General features: G+C 41.6%; 1 protein-coding gene across 1 annotated transcript; it reads right to left on the minus strand.

The window, feature by feature from the left end:
• Positions 1 to 94: 94 nt before the first annotated feature.
• LOC124020847 (caskin-1-like) lies at positions 95 to 27,672 on the minus strand. The gene is made up of 8 exons (XM_046336140.1): positions 27,656 to 27,672; positions 26,403 to 26,541; positions 22,981 to 23,127; positions 12,579 to 13,948; positions 10,439 to 10,795; positions 9,664 to 10,288; positions 8,823 to 9,217; positions 95 to 1,423 (listed from the first exon to the last, which is right to left on the minus strand). The coding sequence occupies exons 2-7, from the start codon at positions 26,410 to 26,412 to the stop codon at positions 9,129 to 9,131; spliced, it is 2,598 nt and encodes an 865-aa protein (XP_046192096.1). The 5' UTR covers positions 26,413 to 26,541; positions 27,656 to 27,672; the 3' UTR covers positions 95 to 1,423; positions 8,823 to 9,128.

The following is a 27,672-nucleotide window of genomic DNA, read 5'->3' on the forward strand; positions in this document are numbered from 1 at the left end:
GTGAGGGGGAGAGAGAATAGTGAGGGGAGAGAGAGAATAGTGAGGGAGAGAGAGAATAGTGAGGGAGAGAGAGAATAGTGAGGGAGAGAGAGAATAGTGAGGGAGAGAGAGAATAGTGAGGGGGAGAGAGAATAGTGAGGGGGAGAGAGAATAGTGAGGGGGGGAGAGAGAGAGAATAGTGAGGGGAGAGAGAGAGAGAATAGTGAGGGGGGAGAGATGCAGTAAAGTAGAGAATTGGAGATGAGCCACCATCACCACCATCACCATCAGACCCCCCCCTCCCCCTCAGCTTGAAGTGAGGACTCTGTTCCCCTCCCTCTGATCCCTTATCGTGGAACTATCAGCGTTTTAATGTCACTGGAGTATAAAGGCAACGTTGCCGCGACAACGACAGACTCAGCTGTATATGTCGTGTCAAAGGGGACCATCTCTTATTCCGCCATCTGTACCACTTCATCTCTCCAGACTGAACAGAGCCCTTCGTTCCAGTTCAGTCAGCCCGTAACCACGCTAAGTAAACTTAAACTATACTTTCTCTATTGTGCAGTAGAGGTTAACATGGTTCTGAACCTCTAGAACCCTTGACCCCCCCCCCACCAGAGCCCTAACCCTAGACTCAACACTGTGCTGTGTTAATAACAGGGAGGGAGGGGTATGTTATGGAAGGAGGAGAGAATAACATCGGAATCTGGCCTCTGGAGGCGGGGCTTGTACAGGAAGTTCTGCCATTCCGAAGCCCTTTACATCCAACCAGCTGTCATCTCCTCCTCTCCGTCCAGAACACACACGATTCCAGAACACTCACGATTCCAGAACACTCACGATTCCAGAACACACACGATTCCAGAACACTCACGATTCCAGAACACTCACGATTCCAGAACACACACTTCAGGAGCAGAGTTACATTTTGGTCACATTAAAATTCCAGCGATTCATAAACATGACAACAGCATAACCATTCAACAGAGAAGACCAAATCGTATATCTATATATTTTATATATATATATTTATAATATGACTGAACTAATGCATGACTCTCTCTCAGAGAGGAGCCTGTTTTCTGTAAATATAAACGCTCTTCATGCTGACAATGTACACATCACATACCATAACTACAATTCATCACATGAGGCTGTAACTGCTTGTTAAGCTGTGACAGGACAGCCTAGCGGCCAAGAGTTCTCCTCTGTAATGGAGTGGTCCTCTGTCCTTTAGTGGACAGAGGAGGATGGAGAGAGAGAGGAGCGTTGTGCCTGCGGAGGGAAGGAGGAAGTCCTGAGGCAGGCTGCTTTGTCAAAGGGAACGGCCAGCTGTTGTCACGGTTACTCCAACATGGCGTCAAGCTGGTCGGCCAGGTCGTCAAACATGCTGCCGATGTCGTCAAGGATACTGACCGTCGTCTTCTCCTCTGCAACCCAACTACACACACACGGACGGACGGACGGACACACACACAACGAAGCATTGTGAGGATAATGCGTCTGTCTGGTATACTGTCTTTATCTGTTTTAATTGTACAGTAAATCAAGTTATTATATTCTGTAGTAACCAAACGCAGGTGTGAAAGAAAGGTCTGAAACTAGATCCCGCTACATACGGGTCTGAAACTAGATCCCCTACAAACTGGTCTGAAACTAGATCCCCTACAAACTGGTCTGAAACTAGATCCCCTACATACTGGTCTGAAACTAGATCCCCTACTGGTCTGAAACTAGATCCCCCTACATACGGGTCTGAAACTAGATCCCCTACTGGTCTGAAACTAGATCTCCTACAAACTGGTCTGAAACTAGATCCCCTACAAACTGGTCTGAAACTAGGTCTGAAACTAGATCCCCTACATACTGGTCTGAAACTCGATCCCTTGTATTCTGGTCTGAAACTAGATCCCCCTACAAACTGGTCTGAAACTAGATCCCTTGCATATTGGTCTGAAACTAGATCCCCCTACATACTGGTCTGAAACTAGATCCCTTGCATACTGGTCTGAAACTAGATCCCCCTACATACTGGTCTGAAACTAGATCCCCTACATACTGGTCTGAAACTAGATCCCCTACACAATGGCCTGAGAAGACACCCCTACATACTGGTCTAAAACTAGATCCCTGTACATACTGGTCTGAAACTAGATCCCCAATATACTGGTCTGAAACTAGATCCCCTACATACTAGTCTGAAACTAGATCCCCTACACAATGGCCTGAAACTAGATCCCCTACATACGGGTCTGAAACTAGATCCCCTACAACTGGTCTGAAACTAGATCCCCTACATACTGGTCTGAAACTAGATACACAATGACTTGAGAAGACACCTACTGGTCTGAAACTAGATCCCCTACATACTGGTCTGAAACTAGATCCCCTACACCCTAGGACATACTGGTCTGAAACTAGATCCCTACATACTGGTCTGAAACTAGATCCCCTACAAACTGGTCTGAAACTAGATCCCCCTACTGGTCTGAAACTAGATCCCCTACATACTGGTCTGAAACTAGATCCCCTACATACTAACTGGTCATAGGTCTGAAACTAGATCCCCTACATACTGGTCTGAAACTAGATCCCCTACATACTGGTCTGAACTAGAACTAGTCTGAAACTAGATCCCCTACACAATGGTCTGAAACTAGATCCCCTACATACGGGTCTGAAACTAGATCCCCTACAAACTGGTCTGAAACTAGATCCCCATACATACTGGTCTGAAAATAGATCCCCTACACATGGCCTGAGACTGACCCCTATATACTCTGAAACTAGATCCCTACATACTGAAACTAGATCTGAAAACTAGACTGGCCTGAAACCTACATACTGGTCTGAAACTAGATACCCTACATACTGGTCTGAAACTAGATCCCCTACATACTAACTAGATCGGCTACATACTGGTCTGAAACTAGATCCCCTACATACTACTAGATCCCCTACATACTGGTCTGAAACTAGATCCCCTACATACTGGTCTGGAACTAGATCCCCTACATGGTCTGAAACTAGATCCCCTACATACTGGTCTGAAACTAGATCCCCTACATACTGGTCTGAAACTAGATCCCCTACATACTGGTCTGAAACTAGATCCCCTACTGGTCTGAAACTAGATCCCTACATACTGGTCTGAAACTAGATCCCCTACAAACTGGTCTGAAACTAGATCCCCTACAAACTGGTCTGAAACTAGATCCCCTACATACTGGTCTGAAACTAGATACATACTGGTCTGAAACTAGATCCCTTACATACTGGTCTGAAACTAGATCCCCTACATACTGGTCTGAAACTAGATCCCCTACATACTGGTCTGAAACTAGATCCTCCTACAACCTGGTCTGAAACTAGATCCTCCTATAACCTGGTCTGAAACTAGATCTGCTACATACTGGTCTGAAGCTAGATCCCCTACATAAGTCTGAAACGAGATCCCCTACATACTGGTCTGAAACTAGATCCCCATACGGGTCTGAAACTAGAACTGGGTCTGAAACTAGATCCCTACATACTGGTCTGAAACTAGATCCCCTACAAACTGGTCTGAAACTAGATCCCCTACATACTGGGTGAAACTAGAAACATACTGGTCTAAAACTACATCCCCTACATACTGGTCTGAAACTAGATCCCTGACATACTGGCCTGAAACGAGGTCCGCTACTGGTCTGAAACTAGATCCCCTACATACTGGTCTGAAACTAGATCCCCTACTGGTCTGAAACTAGATCCCCTACAAACTGGTCTGAAACTAGATCCCATACTGGTCTGAAACTAGATCCCCTACAAACTGGTCTGAAACTAGATCCCTTGCATACTGGTCTGAAACTAGATACCCCTACATACTGCTTTGAAACTAGATCCCTTACATACTGGTCTGAAACTAGATACAACCTGGTCTGAAACTAGATCCTCCTATAACCTGGTCTGAAACTAGATCCCTGGTCTGAAACCAGATCCCCCGACATACTGGTCTGAAACTAGATCACCCGACATACTAGTCTGAAACTAGATCCCCTACATACTGGTCTGAAACTAGATCCCCTACTGGTCTGAAACTAGATCCCCTACATACTGGTCTGAAACTAGATCCCTTAATATTGGTCTGAAACTAGATCCCCCTACATACTGGTCTGAAACTAGATCCCTTGCATACTGGTCTGAAACTAGATCCCCCTACATACTGGTCTGAAACTAGATCCCCTACATACTGGTCTGAAACTAGATCCCCTACACAATGGCCTGAGAAGACACCCCTACATACTGGTCTAAAACTAGATCCCTGTACATACTGGTCTGAAACTAGATCCCCAATATACTAGTCTGAAACTAGATCCCCTACATACTAGTCTGAAACTAGATCCCCTACACAATGGCCTGAAACTAGATCCCGCTACATACGGGTCTGAAACTAGATCCCCTACAAGCTGGTCTGAAACTAGATCCCCATACATACTGGTCTGAAAATAGATCCCCTACACAATGACTTGAGAAGACACCTGTACATACTGGTCTGAAACTAGATCCCGCTACATACTGGTCTGAAACTAGATCCCCTACACAATGGCCTGAGACTAGGACCCCCTATATACTGGCCTGAAACTAGATCCGCTACATACTGGCCTGAAACTAGATCCCCCTACTGGTCTGAAACTAGATCTGCTACATACTGGTCTGAAACTAGATCCCCCTACATATTAACTAGATCCCCCTACATACTGGTCTGAAACTAGATCCCCCTACATACTAACTAGATCGGCTACATACTGGTCTGAAACTAGATCCCCCTACATACTAACTAGATCCCCTACATACTGGTCTGAAACTAGATCCCCTACATACTGGTCTGGAACTAGATCCCCTACATAGTAGTCTGAAACTAGATCCCCTACACAATGGCCTGAAACTAGATCCCGCTACATACGGGTCTGAAACTAGATCCCCTACAAGCTGGTCTGAAACTAGATCCCCATACATACTGGTCTGAAAATAGATCCCCTACACAATGGCCTGAGACTAGGACCCCCTATATACTGGCCTGAAACTAGATCCGCTACATACTGGCCTGAAACTAGATCCCCTACACACAGGCCTGAAACTAGATCTGCTACATACTGGCCTGAAACTAGATCTGCTACATACTGGTCTGAAACTAGATCCCCCTACATATTAACTAGATCCCCCTACATACTGGTCTGAAACTAGATCCCCCTACATACTAACTAGATCGGCTACATACTGGTCTGAAACTAGATCCCCCTACATACTAACTAGATCCCCTACATACTGGTCTGAAACTAGATCCCCTACATACTGGTCTGGAACTAGATCCCCTACATAGTAGTCTGAAACTAGATCCCCCTACATACTGGTCTGAAACTAGATCCCCTACTGGTCTGGAACTAGATCCCCTACATACTGGTCTGAAACTAGATCCCCTACTGGTCTGAAACTAGATCCCTTACATACTGGTCTGAAACTAGATCCCCTACATACTGGTCTGAAAATAGATCCCCCTAGAAACTAGTCTGAAACTAGATCCCTTACATACTGGTCTGAAACTAGATACCCTACATACTAGTCTGAAACTAGATCCCTTACATACTGGTCTGAAACTAGATCCCCTACATACTGCTTTGAAACTAGATCCCCCTACATACTGGTCTGAAACTAGATCCTCCTACAACCTGGTCTGAAACTAGATCCTCCTATAACCTGGTCTGAAACTAGATCTGCTACATACTGGTCTGAAGCTAGATCCCCTACATACTAGTCTGAAACGAGATCCCCTACATACTGGTCTGAAACTAGATTCCCGTACATACGGGTCTGAAACTAGATCCCCCTACATATGGGTCTGAAACTAGATCCCTACATACTGGTCTGAAACTAGATCCCCTACAAACTGGTAAAACTAGATCCCTTACATACTAACTAGATCCCCTACATACTGGTGTGAAACTAGATCCCCATACATACTGGTCTAAAACTACATCCCCTACATACTGGTCTGAAACTAGATCCCTGACATACTGGCCTGAAACGAGGTCCGCTACTGGTCTGAAACTAGATCCCCTACATACTGGTCTGAAACTAGATCCCCCTACTGGTCTGAAACTAGATCCCCTACATACTGGTCTGAAACTAGATCCCTTAATACTGGTCTGAAACTAGATCCCCTACAAACTGGTCTGAAACTAGATCCCTTGCATACTGGTCTGAAACTAGATCCCCTACATACTGCTTTGAAACTAGATCCCTTACATACTGGTCTGAAACTAGATCCTCCTACAACCTGGTCTGAAACTAGATCCTCCTATAACCTGGTCTGAAACTAGATCTGCTACATACTGGTCTGAAACCAGATCCCCCGACATACTGGTCTGAAACTAGATCACCCGACATACTAGTCTGAAACTAGATCCCCTATATACTGGTCTGAAACTAGATCCCCCTAATTACTGATCTGAAACTAGATCCCCTACAAACTGGTCTGAAACTAGATACCCCTACTGGTCGGAAACTAGATCCCCTATATACTGGTGTGAAACTAGATCCCCATACTGGTCTGAAACTAGATCCCCTACATACTGGTCTGAAACTAGATCCCTTAATACTGGTCTGAAAATAGATCCCCTACAAACTGGTCTGAAACTAGATCCCTTGCATACTGGTCTGAAACTAGATCCCTTGCATACTGGTCTGAAACTAGATCCCCCCTATAACCTGGTTTGACACTAGATCCCATGCATACTGGTCTGAAACTCAATCCCTTGCATACTGGTCTGAAACTCAACCCCTTGCATACTGGTCTGAAACTAGATCCCCTATATACTGGTCTGAAACTCAATCCTCCTACATACTGGTGTGAAACTAGATCCCCCTACATACTTGTCTGAAACTAGATCCCCTACTGGTCTGAAACTAGATCCCCTGCTGGTCTGAAACTAGATTCCCTACATACTGGTCTGAAACTCGATCCCCTACATACTGGTCTGAAACTCGATCCCCTATATACTGGTGTGAAACTAGATCCCCTACATACTGGCCTGAAACTAGATCCCCCTACATACTGGCCTGAAACGAGATCCCCCCTACATACTGGTCTGAAACTAGATCCCCCTATTTACTGGTCTGAAACTGTATCCTCTACAAACTGGTCTGAAACTAGAGCCCTTACATACTGGTCTGAAACTAGATCCCCTACATACTGGTCTGAAACTAGATCCCCTACATACTGGTCTGAAACTAGATCCCCGTACATACTGGTCTGAAACTGTATCCTCTACAAACTGGTCTGAAACTAGAGCCCTTACATACTGGTCTGAAACTAGATCCCCTACATACTGGTCTGAAACGAGATCCCCCCTACATACTGGTCTGAAACTAGATCCCCCTATTTACTGGTCTGAAACTGTATCCTCTACAAACTGGTCTGAAACTAGAGCCCTTACATACTGGTCTGAAACTAGATCCCCTACATACTGGTCTGAAACTAGATCCCCTACATACTGGTCTGAAACTAGATCCCCGTACATACTGGTCTGAAACTAGATCCCCTACATACTTGTCTGAAACTAGATCCCCTACCTGTCTGAAACTAGATCCCCTGCTGGTCTGAAACTAGATCCCCTGCTGGTCTGAAACTAGATCCCCTACTGGTCTGAAACTAGATCCCCTGCTGGTCTGACACTAGATCCCCTACATACTAGTCTGAAACTAGATCCCCTACATACGGGTCTGAAAATAGATCCCCCTACATACTGGTCTGAAACTAGATCCCTTACATACTGGTCTGAAACTAGATCCCCTACATACTGGTCTAGCATCAGCATTGGGAATAATGAGTCTCCCATATTGATTAGCATTGGGGATAACATGTCTCCAATATTGATTAGCATTGGGAATAATGTATATCCAATATTGATTAGCATTGGGGATAATGTATATCCAATATTGATTAGCATTGGGGATAATGTATATCCAATATTGATTAGCATTGGGGATAATGTCTCCAATATTAATCAGCATTGGGGATAATGTATATCCAATATTGATTAGCATTGGGGATAATGTATATCCAATATTGATTAGCATTAGGGATAATGTATATCCAATATTGATTAGCATTGGGGATAATGTCTCCAATATTAATCAGCATTGGGGATAATGTATATCCAATATTGATTAGCATTGGGGATAATGTATATCCAATATTGAATATAATGTATATCCAACTGTTCTGCCTTATTATTATTCGACCATGCTGGTCATTTATGAACATTTGAACATCTTGGTCATGTTCTGTTATAATCTCTAACCGGCACAGCCAGAAGAGGACTGGCCACCCCACATATGCTCTCTCTAATTCTCTCTTTCTTTCTCTCTCTCGGAGGACCTGAGCCCTAGGACCGTGCCCCAGGACTACCTGACATGATGGCTCCTTGCTGTCCCCAGTCCACCTGACTGTGCTGCTGCTCCAGTTTCAACTGTTCTGCCTTATTATTATTTGACCATGCTGGTCATCTATGAACATTTGAACATCTTGGCCATGTTCTGTTATAATCTCCACCCGGCACAGCCAGAAGAGGACTGGCTACCCCACATAGCCCGGTTCCTCTCTAGGTTTCTTCCTAGATTTTGGCCTTTCTAGGGAGTTTTTCCAAGCCACCGTGCTTCTACACCTGCATTGTTTGCTGTTTGGGGTTTTAGGCTGGATTTCTGTACAGCACTTTGAGATATCAGCTGATGTACGAAGGGCTATATAAATACATTTGATTTGATGATTTGATTTGATGTGTGTGTGTGTAGTAACTCACTCTTGTTCCTCTCGTATCTTGTCCTCTACAGCCTTTAAGGCAGCAGCCAATGACGCGCTCGTCTCCTCCAGCTTCTGATGCACAGACTCCGCCTCTGACATCACCACGCTGACCGCCGCCACGGTTCCCATGTCCACGGACACGCCCCCGATGGAGGAGCGGGGGGGTTTGATAGGTGGAGGGGTGGGTGTGAGGGGGGTGTGGGGACTCTGGGGGGTGAGTGGGGTGTGGGGACTCTGGGCGGGAGGGGTGGGGGGTTTGGCGTTGGGGTTGGGGGGGGGAGGAGTAGGGGGGAGGTGGGTGTGGTTATAGAGTGGAGGTGTTTGGTTGGTTTAGGGGCTGTGGGGGAGGAGCCGGTTTGGGGGAGACTGGGGGAGGAATCTTCTTTGATTCAACTGGGTAGAGAGGAAGGAGAGAGAGAGAGAGAGAGAGAGAGAGAGAGGGAGAGAGAGGAGAGAGAGAGGAGAGAGAGAGAGAGAGAGAGAGAGAGAGAGAGAGACAGACAGACAGACAGACAGACAGACAGACAGACAGACAGAGAGAGAGAGAGAGAGAGAGAGAGAGAGAGAGAGAGAGAGAGAGAGAGAGAGAGAGAGAGAGAGAGAGAGAGAGAGAGAGAGAGAGAGAGAGAGAGAGAGAGAGAGAGAGAGAGAGAGAGAGAGAGAGAGAGAGAGAGAGAGAGAGAGAGAGAGAGAGAGAGAGAGAGAGAGAGAGAGAGAGAGAGAGAGAGAGAGAGAGATGTGAGAGAGGGAGATTAGCCAACAGACCTATAGGTGAGAACTTTACATTGAGAGCTGGGCATCAGTATTACATGCTAGTAAATCCCAGTGCAGGACAGTACCTGGGCTGCCGGGGGTGCCAGGTCCAGGCAGGGGGACTTTTCTAGAGGAGGAGTGTCTCCTCATCTGAGCCAGGACTGGTTTGGGGGAGACGGGGGGTTTGGGTTTCCTCACAGGGGTCACCGCTCCTCCCCCTTCTCCCCCCGCCACCACCCCTGGTCCTCCCAGGTCTGAGCTGTCCCTGAGAGCAGGCGTAGCCTGGATCGGACTAGGCTCCGCTTCTCCCGTCTCATACACCGGCCGGCGTTTAACGGTGGCGGTGCCGTTCTCATACGGTACGGCTGGCCCCGGCTCCGGCCCGGGAAAAGCCCCGGTGTGAACGGCCCCGGTGTTAGAGGCCCCGGTGTTAGAGGCTCCGGTGTTAGAGGCCCCGGTGTTAGAGGCCCATGTCTTGGAGGTCCCGGTGATGTCTGCAATGCCGCTCTCTGAGAAGCCCTCCGGCTCCTTGTCTCTGCTCTTGGGACGGCGCTTGACGGTGGAAGACTCTGTCAGGGTGAAACGCGACCCGTTGGGGTGAGGCTTGTTGCAGCGGGGACGCCGTTTCAGGGTTGCCGTGATTTCGACCCGGGACAGCTCATCCTGGGGAAGGGAGAACACGCCGTCTCCATGGAGACCGTCTCCATCGCCCTGGAGACAAACATAACGACACAGCTTATAAATAACAATATAAGATTTTTTGACCGTGCCCCCCCCAAAATAACATAATTTATAATTTTTCATGTACAGACACCATATCTCAGTGTTTTCATACAAATTAATAAAATTGTAAACGCTCACCTCCGTTTCTCCTTCTTCCTCCCCCTCTCCTCTCTGCCTCTTCACGGTCTGTTTCCTCTCAGCAGCAAACGGAAGGTTCTCGGCCGAACTACCGGAAGAAGGGGTGTGAGGAGACGAGGGGTGAGGAGACGAGGGGTGAGGAGACGAGGGGTGAGGAGACGAGGGGTGAGGGGAGGAGGGGGAGCGAGGGGAGGAAGGAAGCTGGGGTGTAGAAGGGAGAGGGGAGGGTTGGGGTGCGGTACACAGGGGTACGGGGGTAGGTCTGTCCCTCCTTGCTGCAGCGACCAGCTCAGTAACAGGACCACTGATGGTTCTACGGCGGTTCACCACCTCCCCGTCCAGACCAATGGCATCCCGCTGATGACAAATCAAATCACATTTTAGTTGTCACATGCGCCAGATACAACTAGATTAGATTTTACAGTGAAAACGCTGACTGACGAGCCTCTCCCGACGGTGCAGAGTTTAACAAAAAGAAAATGGTAACGTCAATAAAATACACACAAATGGAGCTATATACAGGAAGTACCAGATCAGTATACAGGAAGTACCAGATCAATATACAGGAAGTACCAGATCAATATACAGGAAGTACCAGATCAATATACAGGAAGTACCAGATCAATATACAGGAAGTACCAGATCAATATACAGGAAGTACCAGATCAATGTGGAGCTATATACAGGAAGTACCAGATCAATATACAGGAAGTACCAGATCAATATACAGGAAGTACCAGATCAATATACAGGAAGTACCAGATCAATGTGGAGCTATATACAGGAAGTACCAGATCAATATACAGGAAGTACCAGATCAATATACAGGAAGTACCAGATCAATATACAGGAAGTACCAGATCAATATACAGGAAGTACCAGATCAATATACAGGAAGTACCAGATCAATATACAGGAAGTACCAGATCAATATACAGGAAGTACCAGATCAATATACAGGAAGTACCAGTACCAGATCAATGTGGAGCTATATACAGGAAGTACCAGTACCATATCAATGTGGATCTATATACAGGAAGTACCAGATCAATGTGGAGCTATATACAGGCAGTACCAGTACCATATCAATGTGGATCTATATTCAGGAAGTACCAGATCAATGTGGAGCTATATACAGGAAGTACCAGATCAATGTGCAGAGGTATGAGATATTTGAGGTAGATATGTACATGAAGGCAGGGTAAAGTGACTAGGCATCAGGATATACTATAATAAGGTATTTGAGGTAGAGGTGTACATGAAGGCAGGGTAAAGTGACTAGACATCAGGATAGATAATAATAAGGTATTTGAGGTAGATGTGTTACATGAAGGCAGGGTAAAGTGACTAGACATCAGGATATACAATAATAAGGTATTTGAGGTAGAGGTGTACATGAAGGCAGGGTAAAGTGACTAGACATCAGGATAAATAATAATAAGGTATTTGAGGTAGATGTGTTACACGAAGGCAGGGTAAAGTGACTAGACATCAGGATAGATAATAATAAGGTATTTGAGGTAGATATGTACATGAAGGCAGGGTAAAGTGACTAGGCATCAGGATAGATTATAATAAGGTATTTGAGGTAGATACAGTGCCTTGAGAAAGTATTCGGCCCCCTTGAACTTTGCAACCTTTTGCCACATTTCAGGCTTCAAACATAAAGATATAAAACTGTATTTATTTGTGAATAATCAACAACAAGTGGGACACAATCATGAAGTGGAACGACATTTATTGGATATTTCAAACTTTTTTAACAAATCAAAAACTGAAAAATTGGGCAATTTTTTTTTCAGTTTTTGATTTGTTAAAAAAGTTTGAAATATCCAATAAATGTCGTTCCACTTCATGATTGTGTCCCACTTGTTGTTGATTCTTTACAAATAAATACAGTTTTATATCTTTATGTTTGAAGCCTGAAATGTGGCAAAAGGTCGCAAAGTTCAAGGGGGCCGAATACTTTCGCAAGGCACTATATGTACATGAAGGTAAAGTAACTAGACATCAGGATAGATATTAATAAGGTATTTGAGGTAGATATGTTACACGAAGGCAGGGTAAAGTGACAGAGACAGACAGAGATAGTGACAGACAGCGAGAGAGAGAGTTTTGAAACACACAACACCTCCCCTACCTGTAGGAAGTTTCTCTGTATAGCCATGCCCTTGGCCCCGCCCCCGATAGAGGACATTTCCAACATGGCCGCTATGCTCCTCACGCTGCCCGCGCTCCCCGTATCCACGACGACCGTCTCCACGGATACACCCAGGTCGCTGGCCCGTCGCTGGGGGTTGTAGGGCACACCCAGCAGCCCGTCCGCCGCGTGTGTGTGTGTCGGCGTGTGTGTGTCGGCGAGGTTGGAGTTCGAGATAGCTGAGCTGGAGCGTTTGGGAGGCGGAGGGGGCGGGCCTTTCTTCTTGGGCCGTAGGGCGATGGACTGTGATTGGCTGCGGTTGACGTTCTTGTCCTGGTTGCGTACGGAGTGGCTGCGGCTGACCCGGTGAGTCACCGTGGCGTATTTACCTGTACCGCCCCCTGCTAGCCTCCCTGGAGGGGCCACTCCTGTCCCCGCCCCTGCACCTCCACCCCCCCTCTCCTCCCCCTCTCCGTCAGACCCAGCGTAGCGGTTCAGACTGTTAGCTCGCTTCTTAAGGAGGGCCTCACCCGCCTCACCCATCTCTCCCCCGTCTCCCCCCTCAGCCTCCGGAGGCAGGCATAGGAGGGGAACAGACACCTGGGGGCTGGGCTGCGGCTGGAGGGTGCTCTCCTTCTCAATCGCCCTCTCTTTCTCCCTCTCAATCCCCCTCTCTTTCTCCCTCTCAATCCCCCTCTCTTTCTCCCTCTCAATCCCCCTCTCTTTCTCCCTCTCCCTCTCCTCTTCCTCCGTCGGGTGGGCTGTAGGCTGAGATTGGGGAGTAGGTATGGGTTGGTGCTGGGGCTGAGTACCAGGCTGGGGCTGAGGACCAGGCTGGGGCTGAGGACCAGGCTGGGGCTGAGGACCAGGCTGGGGCTGAGGACCAGGCTGGGGCTGAGGACCAGGCTGAGTCTGGGTGTTGTGAGTCCCGCGATGTGCGTTGGACAGGGGGTGGGAGCGGGGGGAACCAGGCCTCTCTCGTTGTATTAGCTGTGGGGAGGATTTGGGTTTGGCCTGCGGTGAGGGGCCCGGGGCGGAGGTGGAGGAGTGCAGGGGTTTCTTGGTGGGGGTGTGAGGGGGAGTGTAAGGGGGTGCCGGCATTGAGTGGGCGTGGGAGGGTGGGCGAGGTTTGGATGAGGTGCTGCCTCTCTGGCTCCCCTGGCTGGTCTGTCTCATGGTCCGAGCCTCCTTCTTAGGGGGCACTCCTCCTCCTCCTCTACCCCCTGGCCCTACTCCCTCCTCAGGGTCCTTGCTGAGGCTGCGGGTCCTCTGACCCTTGACCTCTGGGATAGGCTGGATCAGCGCTGTCTGCAGCTCGGAGCTCAACTCGCTGTCCTGGAAGGTGCACAACTTGGGAGAAGTGACGACTTCTGGAGAGAGATGGAGAGATATATTACATATGATGGAGAGATATATTACATATGATGGAGAGATATATTACATATGATGGAGAGATATATGGAGAGATATATTACATATGATGGAGAGATATATTACATATGATGGAGAGATATATTACATATGATGGAGAGATATATGGAGAGATATATTACATATGATGGAGAGATATATTACATATGATGGAGAGATATATTACATATGATGGAGAGATATATGGAGAGATATATTACATATGATGGAGAGATATATTACATATGATGGAGAGATATATGGAGAGATATATTACATATGATGGAGAGATATATTACATATGATGGAGAGATATATGGAGAGATATATTACATATGATGGAGAGATATATGGAGAGATATATTACATATGATGGAGAGATATATGGAGAGATATATTACATATGATGGAGAGATATATGGAGAGATATATTACATATGATGGAGAGATATATGGAGAGATATATGGAGAGATATATTACATATGATGGAGAGATATATTACATATGATGGAGAGATATATTACATATGATGGAGAGATATATTACATATGATGGAGAGATATATAGAGAGATATATTACATATGATGGAGAGATATATTACATATGATGGAGAGATATATTACATATGATGGAGAGATATATTACATATGATGGAGAGATATATTACATATGATGGAGAGATATATTACATATGATGGAGAGATATATTACATATGATGGAGAGATATATGGAGAGATATATTACATATGATGGAGAGATATATGGAGAGATATATTACATATGATATTACATATGATGGAGAGATATATTACATATGATGGAGAGATATATGGAGAGATATATTACATATGATGGAGAGATATATGGAGAGATATATTACATATGATGGAGAGATATATTACATATGATGGAGAGATATATGAGAGATATATGGAGAGATATATTACATATGATGGAGAGATATTACATGGAGAGATATATGGAGAGATATATTACATATGATGGAGAGATATATGGAGAGATATATTACATATGATGGAGATATATTACATATGATGGAGAGATATTACATATATATATTACATATATGATGGAGAGATATATGGAGAGATATATGGAGAGATATATTACATATGATGGAGAGATATATTATATGATGGAGAGATATATGATATGATGGAGAGATATATGGAGAGATATATTACATATATGATGGAGAGATATATTACATATGATGGAGAGATATATGGAGAGATATATTACATATGATGGAGAGATATATTACATATATGATGAGAGATGATATATTACATATGATGGAGAGATATATGGAGAGATATATTACATATGATGGAGAGATATATTACATATGATGGGGAGATATATGGAGAGATATATTACATATGATGGAGAGATATATTACATATGATGGGGAGATATATGGAGAGATATATTACATATGATGGAGAGAGATATTACATATGATGGAGAGATATATGGAGAGATATATTACATATGATGGAGAGATAGATGGAGAGATATATTACATATGATGGAGAGATATATTACATATGATGGAGAGATATATGGGAGATATATGGAGAGATATATTACATATGATGGAGAGATATATTACATATATGATATATGGGAGATGATGATGGAGAGGATGGAGAGATATATTACATATGATGGAGAGATATATGGAGAGATATATTACATATGATGGAGAGATATATGGAGAGATATATTACATATGATGGAGAGATATATTACATATGATGGAGAGATATATGGAGAGATATATTACATATGATGGAGAGATATATTACATATGATGGGGAGATATATGGAGAGATATATTACATATGATAGAGAGATATATTACATATGATGGAGAGATATATTACATGTGATGGAGAGATATATGGAGAGATATATTACATATGATGGAGAGATATATGGAGAGATATATTACATATGATGGAGAGATATATTACATATGATGGAGAGATATATTACATATGATGGAGAGATATATGGAGATATATTACATATGATGGAGAGATATATGGAGAAATATATGGAGAGATATATTACATATGATGGAGAGATATATTACATATGATGGAGAGATATATTACATATGATGGAGAGATATATTACATATGATGGAGAGATATATGGAGAGATATATTACATATGATGGAGAGATATATTACATATGATGGAGAGATATATGGAGAGATATATTACATATGATGGAGAGATATATTACATATGATGGAGAGATATATGGAGAGATATATTACATATATGATGATGGAGAGATATAGATATGAGAGATATATTACATATGATGGAGAGATATATTACATATGATGGAGAGATATATGGAGAGATATATTACATATGATGGAGAGATATATGGAGAGATATATTACATATGATGGAGAGATATATGGAGAGATATATTACATATGATGGAGAGATATATGGAGAGATATATTACATATGATGGAGAGATATATGGAGAGATATATTACATATGATGGAGAGATATATTACATATGATGGAGAGATATATTATGGAGATATATGGAGAGATATATGGAGAGATATATTACATATGATGGAGAGATATATATATGAGAGATATATTACATATATGATGGAGAGATATATTACATATGATGGAGAGATATTATATGAGAGATATATTACATATGATGGAGAGATATATGGAGAGATATATTACATATGATGGAGATATATATGATGGAGAGATATATTACATATGATGGAGAGATGGAGATATATTACATATGATGATGGAGAGATATATTACATATGATGGAGAGATATATGGAGAGATATATTACATATGATGGAGAGATATATTACATATGATGGAGAGATATATTACATATGATGGAGAGATATATTACATATGATGGAGAGATATATTACATATGATGGAGAGATATATGATATATTACATATGAGATATATATATTACATATGATGGAGAGATATATTACATATGATGGAGAGATATGGAGAGATATATTACATATGATGGAGAGATATACATGGAGAGATATATTACATATGATGGAGATATAGATATATGGAGAGATATATTACATATGATGGAGAGATATATGGAGAGATATATTACATATGATGGAGAGATATATGGAGATTATATGATGGAGAGAGAGATATATTACATATGATGGAGAGATATATTACATATGATGGAGAGATATATTACATATGATGGAGAGATATATATTACATATGATGGAGAGATATATGGAGAGATATATTACATATGATGGAGATATTACATATATATTACATATGATGGAGAGATATATTACATATGATGGAGAGATATGATGGAGAGATATATTACATATGATGGAGAGATATATGATGGAGAGATATATTACATATGATGGAGAGATGGAGAGATATATTACATATGATGGAGAGATATATTACATATGATGGAGAGATATATTACATATGATGGAGAGATATATTACATATGATGGAGAGATATATTACATATGATGGAGAGATATATTACATATGATGGAGAGATATATTACATATGAGATATATTACATATGATGAGAGATATATGGAGAGATATATTACATATATGATATATTACATATGGAGAGATATATGGAGAGATATATTACATATGATGGATATATTACATAGAGATATATGGAGAGATATATTACATATGATGGAGAGATATATGGAGAGATATATTACATATGATGGAGATATATATTACATATGATGGAGAGATATATTACATATGATGATGGAGAGATATATTACATATGATGGAGAGATATATGGATATATTACATATGAGATATATTACATATGATGGAGAGATATATTACATATGATGGAGAGATATATTACATATGATGGAGAGATATATATATGGAGAGATATATTACATATGATGGAGAGATATATATATGGAGAGATATATTACATATGATGGAGATATATGAGATATATTACATATGATGATATATTACATATGAGAGATATATTACATATGATGGAGAGATATATTACATATGATGGAGAGATATATTACATATGATGGAGAGATATATTACATATGATGGAGAGATATATTACATATGATGGAGAGATATATTACATATGATGGAGAGATATATGGAGAGATATATTACATATGATGGAGAGATATATTACATATGATGGAGAGATATATTACATATATGATGGAGAGATATATTACATATATGGAGAGATATATTACATATGATGGAGAGATATATTACATATGATGATGGAGAGATATATTACATATGATGGAGAGATATATGGAGAGATATATTAGATATATGGAGAGATATATTACATATGATGGAGAGATATATTACATATGATGGAGAGATATATTACATATGATGGAGAGATATATTACATATGATGGAGAGATATATTACATATGATGGAGAGATATATGGAGAGATATATTACATATGATGGAGAGATATATGGAGAGATATATTACATATGATGGAGAGATATATACATATGATGGAGAGATATGATGGAGAGAGAGATATATTACATATGATGGAGAGATATATGGAGAGATATATGGAGAGATATATTACATATGATGGAGAGATATATTACATATGATGGAGAGATATATTACATATGATGGAGAGATATATGGAGAGATATATTACATATGATGGAGAGATATATGGAGAGATATATTACATATGATGGAGAGATATATTACATATGATGGAGAGATATATGGAGAGATATATTACATATGATGGAGAGATATATGGAGAGAGATATATGGAGAGATATATTACATATGATGGAGAGATATATTACATATGATGGAGAGATATATTACATATGATGGAGAGATATATTACATATGATGGAGAGATATATGGAGAGATATATTACATATGATGGAGATATATGGAGAGATATATGGAGAGATATATTACATATGATGGAGAGATATATGGAGAGATATATGGAGAGATATATTACATATGATGGAGAGATATATTACATATGATGGAGAGATATATGGAGAGATATATTACATATGATGGAGAGATATATTACATATGATGGAGAGATATATGGAGAGATATATTACATATGATGGAGAGATATATTACATATGATGGAGCGATATATACATATGATGGAGATATATTAGATATATGGAGAGATATATTACATATGATGGAGAGATATATTACATATGATGGAGAGATATATGGAGAGATATATTACATATGATGGAGAGATATATATATACATATGATGGAGAGATATATGGAGAGATATATGGAGAGATATATTACATATGATGGAGAGATATATTACATATGATGGAGAGATATATTACATATGATGGAGAGATATATTACATATGATGGAGAGATATATTACATATGATGGAGAGATATATTACATATGATGGAGAGATATATTACATATGATGGAGAGATATATTACATATGATGGAGAGATATATTACATATGATGGAGAGATATATTACATATGATGGAGAGATATATTACATATGATGGAGAGATATATGGAGAGATATATTACATATGATGGAGAGATATATGGAGAGATATATTACATATGATGGAGAGATATATTACATATGATGGAGAGATATATGGAGAGATATATTACATATGATGGAGATATATATTACATATGATGGAGAGATATATTACATATGATGGAGAGATATATTACATATGATGGAGAGATATATGGAGAGATATATTACATATGATGGAGAGATATATTACATATGATGGAGAGATATATGGAGAGATATATTACATATGATGGAGAGATATATGGAGAGATATATTACATATGATGGAGAGATATATTACATATGATGGAGAGATATATTACATATGATGGAGAGATATATTACATATGATGGAGAGATATATTACATATGATGGAGAGATATATTACATATGATGGAGAGATATACATATGATGGAGAGATATATTACATATGATGGAGAGATATATTACATATGATGGAGAGATATATTATGATGGAGAGATATATTACATATGATGGAGAGATGGAGAGATATATTACATATGATGGAGAGATATGATGGAGAGATATATTACATATGATGGAGAGATATATTACATATGATGGATGGAGATATATTACATATGATGGAGAGATATATGGAGATATATTACATAGATATATTACATATGATGGAGAGATATATGGAGAGATATATTACATATGATGGAGAGATATATGGAGAGATATATTACATATGATGGAGAGATATATTACATATGATGGAGAGATATATTACATATGATGGAGAGATATATTACATATGATGGAGAGATATATGGAGAGATATATTACATATGATGGAGAGATATATTACATATGATGGAGAGATATATTACATATGATGGAGAGAGAGATATATGGAGAGATATATTACATATGATGGAGAGATATATTACATATGATGGAGAGATATATTACATATGATGGAGAGATGGAGAGATATATTACATATATGATGGAGAGATATATTACATATGATGGAGAGATATATTACATATGATGGAGAGATATATTACATATGATGGAGAGATATATTACATATGATGGAGAGATATATGGAGAGATATATTACATATGATGGAGAGATACATATGATATATGGAGAGATATATTACATATGATGGAGAGATATATTACATATGATGGAGAGATATATGGAGAGATATATTACATATGATAGAGAGATATATTACATATGATGGAGAGATATATTACATATGATGGAGAGATATATGGAGAGATATATTACATATGATGGAGAGATATATGGAGAGATATATTACATATGATGGAGAGATATATTACATATGATGGAGAGATATATTACATATGATGGAGAGATATATTACATATGATGGAGAGATATATTACATATGATGGAGAGATATATGGAGAGATATATTACATATGATGGAGAGATATATGGAGAGATATATGGAGAGATATATTACATATGATGGAGAGATATATGGAGAGATATATTACATATGATGGAGAGATGGAGAGATATATTACATATGATGGAGAGATATATTACATATGATGGAGAGATATATGGAGAGATATATTACATATGATGGAGAGATATATGGAGACATATATGGAGAGATATATTACATATGATGGAGAGATATATGGAGAGATATATTACATATGATGGAGAGATATATGGAGAGATATATTACATATGATGGAGAGATATATTACATATGATGGAGAGATATATTACATATGATGGAGAGATATATGGAGAGATATATTACATATGATGGAGAGATATATTACATATGATGGAGAGATATATTACATATGATGGAGAGATATATTACATATGATGGAGAGATATATTACATATGATGGAGAGATATATGGAGAGATATATTACATATGATGGAGAGATATATTACATATGATGGAGAGATATATGGAGAGATATATTACATATGATGGAGAGATATATTACATATGATGGAGAGATATATGGAGAGATATATTACATATGATGGAGAGATATATGGAGATATATATTACATATGATGGAGAGATATATGACATATGATGGAGAGATATATGGAGAGATATATTACATATGATGGAGAGATATATTACATATGATGGAGAGATATATATATTACATATGATGGAGAGATATATTACATATGATGGAGAGATATATGGAGAGATATATTACATATGATGGAGAGATATATGGAGATATATATTACATATGATGGAGAGATATATTACATATGATGGAGAGAGAGATGGAGGGAGAAACATGGAGAGAGATGGAGAGATATATTACATATGATGGAGAGAGAGATGGAGAGAAATGGAGAGAGAGAGAGATGGAGAGACATGGAGGGAGAGACATGGAGAGAGAAAGTTGGGCTGTGTTACTGACAGGCATTGGGTCCCTTAGTTGGGCTGTGTTACTGACAGGCATTGGATCCCTTAGTTGGGCTGTGTTACTGACAGGCATTGGGTCCCTTAGTTGGGCTGTGTTCTATAAAAACTGCTGTGTTATTGATGCTGTGTTATTGATGCTGTGTTATTGATGCTGTGTTATTGATGCTGTGTTATTGATGCTGTGTTACTGATGCTGTGTTATTGATGCTGGGTTATTGAGATATAACCCCGTGGCTTTCAGATAGTTATTTTTGGCCACTCGTGATAGTAAATGCCCTTCAAGTTAATCTGTTCTGTTGTACGTTCATCACATGTTAAGGTTAGACTCTTTTGTAGATTTAATGATATATAATTACACAAATACCCGACTCCCTGTAAATATCACATATCGTTGAGATACGCAAATAACCGTGTTTTTAATTTTGTATTTGAATATGTAATGCTCATAATATTCAAGGTAAATTTAAATTTGCAGTGCGATAACTTAACGTGATGAACAGGAATGACATTTACTCTCATGGGTAGCCAAAAATAACTATGTCAAAGCCCACGCCCCTTAATAATAGGTCACACCTCCTGAAAATAACCTACGGATTACATTAAAATAAGAGCCAGCTGCTGGGTCAACCCGACTGATGGTTAAAATAAAACAGCAACTGATGGTTAAATTAACCCATGTTTGGTTAATCCCAACAACCTAACATGTTGGGTTATTCAAACAACCCAAACGGCTGGGTCACCAAATAACCCCAGCGTGTCTGTCCACTACTTAACCAGCACTGGGTCACCAAATAACACAAATTTGGGTTGTTTTTTTTAATTCCCCAATTTTTTAATTTTTATTAAGGGTGTAATGTGAAATGATTCTATTGTGACCTCACCGTTGTCAGGGGGCCTGTTCTCTATGGACATCACTTCCTGCTGCTGTGTGATTGGTGGAGGCTTCTTCCTGGGGGAGCTCCGCCCCTCAGAGCCACGCTGCATCTCAGCCAATCGCTTCACAGCTAGCATCAGCTTCTTCTGGTGACCTAGTCGGGACAAACCACAACAAGATATGATATGAGATAATATTGTAAGGCGTCTAATGTATAATATGTATTCAATGTAAGTGAGCCATTTCAGGAAGCGCAATGTGGCACGTCACTACTTCACAGGAGAGGCATTTTAATGTTTTTTTAAACGTATTTTTGATCAAAATGACATATGATTTTTTTTTTTTTGGGGGGGGCATAAATGCCTTCTAAAACATGTGAACTTTCATGTGTCTTTAATAACAAACTTGTTATATTGTCTGTAAATATTATTAAAAATGGTCCAATTACTAGTTGGTTTCAGCCACGGAAAAAGTCAGGAACCTTCCCGCCAGCCCATGATTGGCTGAGATAATGAGTGGGCTGGACATGCCGAGAGATGTGTTCGGGATTAGTCTGCCATTGTAGCATGCTTCTGTCTATAACATGAGCTGCTCAGTGTACTTGCTACAGCAGCTATATAAACGTTAGCCACGGACAACTGCTCTCGACAACATTGCTGCCCTGAATTTAGCAGAGTGATCTATCGACAAATATTAGCGGGGGAAAAGCTGCGCCGCCGGACTACTTTTTGGAAACCGGTCAGTGTGAACCCAGAGTGACTCGACCCCGTCGGGTCAGAACAAGTGTTCATCCACGTTTACGGGTAAGAGTCTAGCTACATTTTCAGATGTTATACATTCATCTTCTTTTTTTAAAATCAGAAAGTCATTTTCATTGCAAGTTAAAGTGTACTGTTCGGCTAGCTAGCGAAATGTTAGCTCGCTGGCTCGCTGGCTAGCGAAACGTTAGCTTGCTGGCTCGCTAGCTAGCGAAACGTTAGCTTGCTGGCTCGCTAGCTAGCGAAACGTTAGCTCGCTGGCTCGCTGGCTAGCGAAACGTTAGCTTGCTGGCTCGCTAGCTAGCGAAACGGTAGCTTGCTGGCTCGTAAGCTAGCGAAACGGTAGCTTGCTGGCTCGTAAGCTAGTGAAACGGTAGCTTGCTGGCTCGCTAGCTAACATTACATATCTGTGTAGTAATATTAGAATCCCAGTAATAAATTGTCATTGGTAGTTATAGCCTAATGCTAGCTAATATCACATATCGTTGAGATTTTTTTTTTTTGTACTTTTGGAGGTTTGTAACAGAGTTCAGGGGTCAGGTTGGTAGTAACAGACTTCAGGGGTCAGGTTGGTAGTAACAGAGTTCAGGGGTCAGGTTGGTAGTAACAGAGTTCAGGGGTCAGGTTGGTAGTAACAGAGTTCAGGGGTCAGGTTGGTAGTAACAGAGTTCAGGGGTCAGGGGTCAGGTTGGTAGTAACAGAGTTCAGGGGTCAGGTTGGTAGTAACAGAGTTCAGGGGTCAGGTTGGTAGTAACAGAGTTCAGAGGTCAGGGGTCAGGTTGGTAGTAACAGAGTTCAGGGGTCAGGTTGGTAGTAACAGAGTTCAGGGGTCAGGTTGGTAGTAACAGAGTTCAGGGGTCAGGGGTCAGGTTGGTAGTAACAGAGTTCAGGGGTCAGGTTGGTAGTAACAGAGTTCAGGGGTCAGGGGTCAGGTTGGTAGTAACAGGGGTCAGGGGTCAGGTTGGTAGTAACAGAGTTCAGGGGTCAGGGGTCAGGTTGGTAGTAACAGAGTTCAGGGGTCAGGTTGGTAGTAACAGAGTTCAGGGGTCAGGTTGGTAGTAACAGAGTTCAGGGGTCAGGTTGGTAGTAACAGAGTTCAGGGGTCAGGTTGGTAGTAACAGAGTTCAGGGGTCAGGTTGGTAGTAACAGAGTTCAGGGGTCAGGTTGGTAGTAACAGAGTTCAGGGGTCAGGGGTCAGGTTGGTAGTAACAGAGTTCAGAGGTTAGGGGTCAGGTTGGTAGTAACAGAGTTCAGGGGTCAGGTTGGTAGTAACAGAGTTCAGGGGTCAGGTTGGTAGTAACAGAGTTCAGGGGTCAGGTTGGTAGTAACAGAGTTCAGGGGTCAGGGGTCAGGTTGGTAGTAAGAGTTCAGGGGTCAGGTTGGTAGTAACAGGGGTCAGGGGTCAGGTTGGTAGTAACAGAGTTCAGGGGTCAGGGGTCAGGTTGGTAGTAACAGAGTTTAGGGGTCAGGTTGGTAGTAACAGAGTTCAGGGGTCAGGTTGGTAGTAACAGAGTTCAGGGGTCAGGTTGGTAGTAACAGAGTTCAGGGGTCAGGGGTCAGGTTGGTAGTAACAGAGTTCAGGGGTCAGGGGTCAGGTTGTTAGTAACAGAGTTCAGGGGTCAGGTTGTTAGTAACAGAGTTCAGGGGTCAGGTTGGTAGTAACAGAGTTCAGGGGTCAGGGGTCAGGTTGGTAGTAACAGAGTTCAGGGGTCAGGGGTCAGGTTGGTAGTAACAGAGTTCAGGGGTCAGGTTGGTAGTAACAGAGTTCAGGGGTCAGGTTGGTAGTAACAGAGTTCAGGGGTCAGGGGTCAGGTTGTTAGTAAGAGTTCAGGGGTCAGGTTGGTAGTAACAGAGTTCAGGGGTCAGGTTGGTAGTAACAGAGTTCAGGGGTCAGGGGTCAGGTTGGTAGTAACAGAGTTCAGGGGTCAGGTTGGTAGTAACAGAGTTCAGGGGTCAGGTTGGTAGTAACAGAGTTCAGGGGTCAGGTTGGTAGTAACAGAGTTCAGGGGTCAGGTTGGTAGTAACAGAGTTCAGGGGTCAGGTTGGTAGTAACAGAGTTCAGGGGTCAGGTTGGTAGTAACAGAGTTCAGGGGTCAGGTTGGTAGTAACAGAGTTCAGGGGTCAGTTTGGTAGTAACAGAGTTCAGGGGTCAGGTTGGTAGTAACAGAGTTCAGGGGTCAGGGGTCAGGTTGGTAGTAACAGAGTTCAGGGGTCAGGTTGGTAGTAACAGAGTTCAGGGGTCAGGTTGGTAGTAACAGAGTTCAGGGGTCAGTTTGGTAGTAACAGAGTTCAGGGGTCAGGTTGGTAGTAACAGAGTTCAGGTAACAGAGTTTTAATATCGATCAGGGCTGAGATTGGACGGAAGGAGATCCATTTTTCGGTCTTTAAATCGATAACATTATAAGCCGTCTCATATTAAAGGGTCAGTATGCTACATCCATTCTCCTTTTGATATTTGATCAATTCTGTTTTCAAGTGAACGGGGAGTTCAGATGACAGGTGGTCATTTTAACATTGACGTTCAAAGATGAGATTGCTGCCTTGCTTCTGTCTTTAAAGTGTGTGTGTGTGTGTGTGTGTGTGTGTGTGTGTGTGTGTGTGTGTGTGTGTGTGTGTGTGTGTGTGTGTGTGTGTGTGTGTGTGTGTGTGTGTGTGTGTGTGTACGTCCTACCCAGCTTCATGATGCCTATCTCCTGCAGGTCCTCCCAGGTGATGTCTGTGATGAAGTCGATGTTTTCATATCCGTTCTGCACCAGAACCTGCTGGTACTGACTCAGCCCTATCGCTGACAACCACTCTGCCAGGCTGGCCTAAACACACACACACACACACACACACACACACACACACACACACACACACACACACACACACACACACACACACACACACACACACACACAATAGTTAGTACAGGCTCAGCCATATCGCCGACTACCACTCTACCACCTAGTTACAACAACAACAACAAGGTCTCAGGTCAGTTACTAACAGGTCTCAGGTCAGTTACTAACAGGTCTCAGGTCAGTTACTAACAGGTCTCAGGTCAGTTACTAACAGGTCTCAGGTCAGTTACTAACAGGTCTCAGGTCAGTTACTAACAGGTCTCAGGTCAGTTACTAACAGGTCTCAGGTCAGTAACTAACAGGTCTCAGGTCAGTTACTAACAGGTCTCAGGTCAGTTACTAACAGGTCTCAGGTCAGTTACTAACAGGTCTCAGGTCAGTTACTAACAGGTCTCAGGTCAGTTACTAACAGGTCTCAGGTCAGTTACTAACAGGTCTCAGGTCAGTTACTAGGTCTCAGGTCAGTCTCAGGTCAGTTACTAACAGGTCTCAGGTCAGTTACTAACAGGTCTCAGGTCAGTTACTAACAGGTCTCAGGTCAGTTACTAACAGGTCTCAGGTCAGTTACTAACAGGTCTCAGGTCAGTTACTAACAGGTTTCAGGTCAGTTACTAACAGGTCTCAGGTCAGTTACTAACAGGTCTCAGGTCAGTTACTAACAGGTCTCAGGTCAGTTACTAACAGGTCTCAGGTCAGTTACTAACAGGTCTCAGGTCAGTTACTAACAGGTCTCAGGTCAGTTACTAACAGGTCTCAGGTCAGTTACTAACAGGTCTCAGGTCAGTTACTAACAGGTCTCAGGTCAGTTACTAACAGGTCTCAGGTCAGTTACTAACAGGTCTCAGGTCAGTTACTAACAGGTCTCAGGTCAGTTACTAACAGGTTTCAGGTCAGTTACTAACAGGTCTCAGGTCAGTTACTAACAGGTCTCAGGTCAGTTACTAACAGGTCTCAGGTCAGTTACTAACAGGTCTCAGGTCAGTTACTAACAGGTCTCAGGTCAGTTACTAACAGGTCTCAGGTCAGTTACTAACAGGTCTCAGGTCAGTTACTAACAGGTCTCAGGTCAGTTACTAACAGGTTTCTTGTCAGGGA

This window comes from Oncorhynchus gorbuscha, unplaced genomic scaffold, assembly GCF_021184085.1.
Source record: "Oncorhynchus gorbuscha isolate QuinsamMale2020 ecotype Even-year unplaced genomic scaffold, OgorEven_v1.0 Un_scaffold_947, whole genome shotgun sequence".
NCBI classification, from domain to species: domain Eukaryota; kingdom Metazoa; phylum Chordata; class Actinopteri; order Salmoniformes; family Salmonidae; genus Oncorhynchus; species Oncorhynchus gorbuscha.